Raw genomic sequence first — 7,500 nt, 5'->3', positions numbered from 1 at the left:
GATATATTATATTATACTATATTATTATACACTGCATGCTGGGATATTATACTGACTAGGATTCTCCCTCTGATATATTATATTATTATACCTTGCATGCTGGGATATTATACTGAGTAGGATTCTCCCTCTGATATATTATATTATTATACCTTGCATGCTGGGATATTATACTGAGTAGGATTCTCCCTCTGATATATTATATTATTATACACTGCATGCTGGGATATTATACTGAGTAGGATTCTCCCTCTGATATATTATATTATTATAACTTGCATGCTGGGATATTATACTGGGTTCAATTCTCCCTCTGATACTAACAGTATACAGATACTTATATTATATTATTATATTCTGCATTCTGGAGTATTATAGTGTGTAGACGTCTCCTTCTGATACTTTGAGTTATACTTATATTATTATATCCTGTATTCTGGGCTATTATACTGGGTACAATTCTCCCTCTGATATATTATATTATACTATATTATTATATCCTGCATGCTGGGATATTATACTGAGTAGGATTCTCCCTCTGATATATTATTATACCCTGCATGCTGGGATATTACAGCTATAGGATATAATGTGATACAGCTATATTATTATACCCTGTATTCTGGAGTATTATAGTGTGTAGACTTCTCCCTCTGATACTTATAGTTATACTTATATTATATTATTATTTCCTGTATTCTGGGATATTATACTGGGTACAATTCCCCTTCTGACACTTATATTATTATACTGGCTAGAATTCTCCCTGATATATTATATTATATTATTATACACTGCCTGCTGTTAATATATTATATTATATTATTATAGTGGCTAGGATTCTCCATGATATATTATATTATTATTATTATTATACAGGATAGGGTTCTCCCTGATATATTATATTATTATACTAGGTACAATTCTCCCTGATATATTATATTATTATATTATTATACTGGGTACAATTCTCCCTGATATATTATAGTATTATAGTGGCTGGGATTCTCCCTGATATATTATATTATTATACTGGGTGGGATTCTCCCTGATATATTATATTATTATACTAGGTACAATTCTCCCTGATATATTATATTATTATACTGGGTACAATTCTCCCTGATATATTATAGTATTATACTGGGTACAATTCTCCCTGATATATTATAGTATTATATTATTATACTGGCTGGGATTCTCCCTGATATATTATATTATTATACTGGGTGGGATTCTCCCTGATATATTATATTATTATACTGGGTACAATTCTCCCTGATATATTATATTATTATATTATTATACTGGGTACAATTCTCCCTGATATATTATAGTATTATAGTGGCTGGGATTCTCCCTGATATATTATATTATTATACTGGCTGGGATTCTCCCTGATATATTATATTATTATACTAGGTACAATTCTCCCTGATATATTATATTATTATACTGGGTACAATTCTCCCTGATATATTATAGTATTATACTGGGTACAATTCTCCCTGATATATTATAGTATTATATTATTATAGTGGCTGGGATTCTCCCTGATATATTATATTATTATATTATTATACTGGGTACAATTCTCCCTGATATATTATATTATTATACTGGGTACAATTCTCCCTGATATATTATATTATTATACTGGGTACAATTCTCCCTGATATATTATATTATTATACTGGGTACAATTCTCCCTGATATATTATATTATTATAGTGGCTGGGATTCTCCCTCTGGCACTTGTAGTTCGGCTGCTCTGACCTGCCGGACTTGGTGATCACCATCTCGGTCCCCAGCTTATGGAACTGGTCCCAGAGCTCCTTGGCCTCCAGGGTGACTTTGGGGTCGTCGTCCACCTCCTCCTCGGGCTCCAGACTCTTCAGGGATCGCAGATGGGCCGCCTGGTGATGGTGACCCAGGGCAGAGACGTGTAGTCCGGCATCCGCCGCTCCGGCCAGGCCGCTCGGGTCACTCAGGGGTTTCCCCAGGGTGGCGGGAGGCAAAGCCAGAGCCGGGAAGAAGGAGGGCTGAGCCGCAGCCAGGAAGGCGGACATGGGGAAGTCTGCTGGTCTGGGAGCGTGGAAAGGGTGGTAAGCCATGGCGGTCCCCGGGAAAGCTGGATCTCTCATCGGTGCATAAGTATCCGGGGGGGAACAACGACGAGCGGCAGTCCGGGGGTAGTGCGGGAGAGTCCGGGGATAGTGCGGGAGACTCCGGGGGTAGTGCGGGAGAGTCCGGGGATAGTGCGGGAGAGTCCGGGGATAGTGCGGGAGAGTCCGGGGGTAGTGCGGGAGAGTCCGGGGGTAGTGCGGGAGAGTCCGGGGGTAGTGCGGGAGAGTCCGGGGGTAGTGCGGGAGAGTCCGGGGGTGCGGGAGAGTCCGGTAACAGTGCTGGAGGGTCCGGGGATAGTGCTGGAGGGTCCGGGGATAGTGCTGGAGGGTCCGGGGATAGTGCTGGAGAGTCCGGGGATAGTGCTGGAGAGTCCGGTAACAGTGCTGGAGGGTCCGGGGATAGTGCTGGAGAGTCCGGTAACACTGCTGGAGAGTCCGGCAGCAGCCTCTGTACCGGGGTCCTCCTCTGCACCGGGGTCCTCCTCTGCACCGGGGTCCTCCTCTGTACCGGGGTCCTCCTCTGCACCGGGGTCCTCCTCTGTACCGGGGTCCTCCTCTGCACCGGGGTCCTCCTCTGCACCGGGGTCCTCCTCTCTATGGGGTCTCTGGATCAGTGGGGCAGCTGTGGGGCAGCAGTGTGGCAGGGGCCGGGCATAGTGCTGCACCGATCCTGCAGATCTCGTCCTGATCTGGGGAAAGCTGTGACTATCTCACATGTCCTTCCTGCTCTGATCCCCTCACTAATCAGACAAGCCCCCTTGATTGCTGATTTTACGCTTTCTCCACCAATTGTGGCTCTCCACAGGCTCCATAGGCGGGGTCCTCACAGCTCCGGCCAAACTCTGGAGGAGAGAAGAGGAGGGGGACAGTGAGGAGGAAGGTGTCAGAAGCATCAGCACTAAGAAAACATGTCAACAGGATGAAATATTAACCAATGACAGCAGGAAGAGAGCCCTGCCTGCCCACTGCCTGCCTGCCCACTGCCCACTGCCTGCCCACTGCCCACTGCCTGCCTGCCCACTGCCTGCCTGCCCACTGCCCACTGCCTGCCTGCCCACTGCCCACTGCCTGCCCACTGCCCACTGCCTGCACCCTCACACCATGGCTAGGCTCTGGGGGCAGCTGATAACAATCTACAGGGAATCACAGAAGTGTCTAGAACATAAGATCTGCAGAGAGAGATATATAGATAGGAGGGAAATAAAGTGGACACATACGCAGCATGCAGCAGGAAGGAGGACAGGAGGAGGATAGGAGAACTATCTGCACGTCCAGGCTGCTGTGGAATGGAATATAGGAGTGTGGGAGCAGGAGGACTATAGGTGGGGCCCACCGATCACTGATCACTTGTATGAGGAGTCCACTGACTGCTGGCACACACTGCAGGGACTGGCTGCTGGTGTATGGGGGGCAGCACTGTGTATGGGAGGGGGGCAGCACTATGTATGGGGGGCAGAAGTGTGTATGGGGGCAGCAGTGTGTATGGGGGGCAGCAGTGTGTATGGGGGGTAGCACTGTGTATGGGCAGGGGGCAGCAGTGTGTATGGGGGGCAGCAGTGTGTATGGGGGGGCAGCAGTGTGTATGGGGGGGGGGCAGCAGTGTGTATGGGGGGCAGCACTGTGTATGGGGGGGGGCAGCAGTGTGTATGGGGGGCAGCACTGTGTATGGGGGCAGCAGTGTGTATGGGGGGCAGCAGTGTGTATGGGCAGGGGGCTGCAGTGTGTATGGGGGGCAGCAGTGTGTATGGGGGGGCAGCAGTGTGTATGGGGGGCAGCAGTGTGTATGGGGGCAGCAGTGTGTATGGGGGGCAGCAGTGTGTATGGGCAGGGGGGCAGCAGTGTGTATGGGCAGGGGGCAGCAGTGTGTATGGGGGGCAGCACTGTGTATGGGGGCAGCATTGTGTATGGGAGGGGGGCAGCAGTGTGTATGGGGGGCAGCACTGTTTATGGGAGGGGGGCAGCACTGTGTATGGGGGGCAGCACTGTGTATGGGGGCAGCACTGTGTATGGGGGGCAGCACTGTGTATGGGGGCAGCACTATTTATGGGAGGGGGGCAGCACTGTGTATGGGGGGCAGCAGTGTGTATGGGGGCAGCACTGTGTATGGGGGGCAGCATTGTGTATGGGCAGGGGGGCAGCATTGTGTATGGGGGGCAGCATTGTGTATGGGCAGGGGGGCAGCAGTGTGTATGGGGGGCAGCACTGTGTATGGGGGGCAGCAGTGTGTATGGGGGCAGCACTGTGTATGGGGGGCAGCATTGTGTATGGGCAGGGGGGCAGCAGTGTGTATGGGGGCAGCACTGTGTATGGGGGCAGCACTGTTTATGGGAGGGGGGCAGCACTGTGTATGGGGGGCAGCAGTGTGTATGGGGGGCAGCAGTGTGTATGGGGGGCAGCAGTGTGTATGGGCAGGGGGGCAGCAGTGTGTATGGGGGGCAGCAGTGTGTATGGGGGCAGCACTGTTTATGGGAGGGGGGCAGCACTGTGTATGGGGGGCAGCAGTGTGTATGGGGGGCAGCAGTGTGTATGGGGGGCAGCAGTGTGTATGGGCAGGGGGGCAGCATTGTGTATGGGGGGCAGCACTGTGTATGGGGGCAGCACTGTGTATGGGGGGGCAGCACTGTGTATGGGGGGGCAGCAGTGTGTATGGGGGCAGCAGTGTGTATGGGGGGGCAGCAGTGTGTATGGGGGCAGCACTGTGTATGGGGGCAGCAGTGTGTATGGGGGCAGCACTGTGTATGGGCAGGGGGGCTGACTGTTACAGGACGGTGGGGTCGCTCCAGGGTATTGCCGCTTTAAATCCAAGCCCCGAGGTCATTTGCACAGTTCAAAAAGGAAAGAAGCTTCTGCACATGGGAAGATGGGAATCAGCCTGTAGTAATGGAGCTCAGGAAAGTGACACTAAACCTGGGTGAGTGACAATGATATATATGGGTGTATGTATGTATATAGGAGCCTCTACAGGATTATATATATATATATATATATATATATATATATATATATAGTGTTCCTATTATTATTATTATAGATGCTGAATCCACAATCTTCCCATAAACAACAGACAGAGCTCGGCTGCACCAATAGGTGTTTATCTCCTGATAGTTTACACACTGCTAGGACTAGGACGGCTATGGAACCTTTTTTTGCTATGAAATAAACACCTATTGGAATTTTTACTGAAGGAGCCGAACTACATTGGGGGTTCATATGATTATTATTATTATTATTATTATTATTATTATTATTATTATTATTATTATTATTATTATTATTATTATTATTATTATTATTGTGTAGGACAGAGTGACCGGTCAGGACAGATATCTGCACAATGTCTCTTCCAGGATCCAGATGAGGAGGGTGAATAGGACAAATCTTCTCCTCCTCCGGGAATCTGCTCCTTCAGTCCTGGGAAGAGTTTGGTGCAAGTTCACAGCCCAGATAGAGGAGGCAGAGACCCCGGAGGGGACAGTGGAGGCATTGTGTATAGTGTGTGTGTATTGTGTCTGTATATTGTGTATAGTGTGTGTATATTGTGTCTGTATATTGTGTATAGTGTGTGTGTATATATTGTGTCTGTATATTGTGTATAGTGTGTGTGTATATATTGTGTCTGTATATTGTGTGTGCATATTGTGTATATTGTGTGTGCATATTGTGTATATTGTGGGTGTATATTGTGTATAGTGTGTGTGTGTATATATATTGTGTATAGTGTGTGTGTATATTGTGTGTATTGTGTGTGCATATTGTGTATATTGTGTGTGTATACTGTGTATAGTGTGTGTGTATATTGTGTATAGTGTGTGTATATTGTGTGTATACTGTGTATATTGTGTGTGCATATTCTGTATATTGTGTGTATTGTGTGTGCATATTGTGTATATTGTGTGTGTATACTGTGTATAGTGTGTGTGTATACTGTGTATAGTGTGTGTGTATATTGTGTGTGTATACTGTGTATAGTGTGTGTGTATATTGTGTGTGTATATTGTGTGTATATTGTGTGTGCATATTCTGTATATTGTGTGTGTGTATATTGTGTGTGCATATTGTGTGTATTGTGTTTGTATATTGTGTGTGTATATTGTATATATTGTGTGTATATATTGTGTGTGTATATTGTATATATTGTGTGTATATATTGTGTCTGTATATTGTGCATATTGTGTATATTGTGTTTATATTGTATATATTGTGTCTGTATATTGTGTATATTGCAGCTAACCACATGAATATACAGGACACACATACATATATATTGATTTTTTCCCCCGGTTATTTCCTCGTGGATTGTTTCCCTTCTGTGCCCTTCTTCCCCCCGTGTCTGTAGTGGGGAGATGTCTCTTTAAGATGTCCACTTCTCGATCTCCTCTGATTATCCGGGCTCGGTCTGGTAAGGAGCCGCTTGGCGCCAGTCTGCTGACAATGTCTCACAAGAAGAACCGTCTCTTGTCACTTCACATTTACCCAAAAAATCTTCAAACAAGCGCTGCGCCAGATCAGGGGGCGACCACCGCTCCTCTGCCCTCCCTGCGCCAGATCAGGGGGCGACCACCGCTCCCCTGCCCTCCCTGCGCCAGATCAGGGGGCGACCACCGCTCCCCTGCCCTCCCTGCGCCAGATCAGGGGGCGACCACCGCTCCTCTGCCCTCCCTGCGCCAGATCAGGGGGCGACCACCGCTCCCCTGCCCTCCCTGCGCCAGATCAGGGGGCGACCACCGCTCCCCTGCCCTCCCTGCGCCAGATCAGGGGGCGACCACCGCTCCTCTGCCCTCCCTGCGCCAGATCAGGGGGCGACCACCGCTCCTCTGCCCTCCCTGCGCCAGATCAGGGGGCGACCACCGCTCCTCTGCCCTCCCTGCGCCAGATCAGGGGGCGACCACCGCTTTCTGGGGGCTCCTGGACATGCAGCACCCAGGGCAGGGGGCACCAACCTATCAGACCTGCTGTAATGATCTGGATCGGGATCTTGGATGCGTGTGGGCAGGGGGAGGGGTAGAGAGAACTAAACACGGGAGAATTGTGGCATCCCAGGGGGCATTGCAGACCTTGTGGTTGTAGTTGTACACATGGTCATTGGGGGCTATCGGCCATCTGTCCAGTCTGTGGGCAGGGATGGGTTAATCCAGCTCCATGATAAGACAGGACTGTGTTGACTGATCATATGTTGTCATCTCCTGTAAATGAATTATTTCACCATGTAAATGTGTCCCTGCTGTCACATACAGAGAGATAAGGATCAGCTGGGAGGGGTCAGGGGGGATAGGGATCAGCTAGAAGGGTGTAAGGGGGAGATAGGGATCAGCTGGGAGGGGTCAGGGGGGATAGGGATCAGCTGGGAGAGTGTCAGGGGGAGATAGGGATCAGC

General features: G+C 48.6%; 1 protein-coding gene and 1 long non-coding RNA gene across 2 annotated transcripts in view; one reads left to right on the top strand and one right to left on the bottom strand.

The window, feature by feature from the left end:
- Positions 1–2,968, bottom strand: part of TBX2 (T-box transcription factor 2) — a 23,726-nt gene extending 20,758 nt beyond the window's left edge. The window contains exon 1 of the mRNA XM_069971783.1: positions 1,777–2,968. Within this exon, the coding sequence (XP_069827884.1) occupies positions 1,777–2,144 (368 nt within the window). The 5' untranslated portion in view covers positions 2,145–2,968. The remainder of the gene's footprint in view (positions 1–1,776) is intronic.
- Positions 2,969–4,960: 1,992 nt separating this feature from the next.
- The window catches only part of LOC138793955 (uncharacterized), a 65,819-nt gene continuing 63,279 nt past the window's right edge, over positions 4,961–7,500 (top strand). The window contains exon 1 of the long non-coding RNA XR_011363376.1: positions 4,961–5,037. This is a non-coding gene — a long non-coding RNA (uncharacterized lncRNA). The remainder of the gene's footprint in view (positions 5,038–7,500) is intronic.

The sequence above is a fragment of the Dendropsophus ebraccatus genome, chromosome 5 (assembly GCF_027789765.1).
Source record: "Dendropsophus ebraccatus isolate aDenEbr1 chromosome 5, aDenEbr1.pat, whole genome shotgun sequence".
Lineage (NCBI taxonomy): Eukaryota > Metazoa > Chordata > Amphibia > Anura > Hylidae > Dendropsophus > Dendropsophus ebraccatus.
This window is presented reverse-complemented; position numbering and strand designations above follow the sequence as displayed.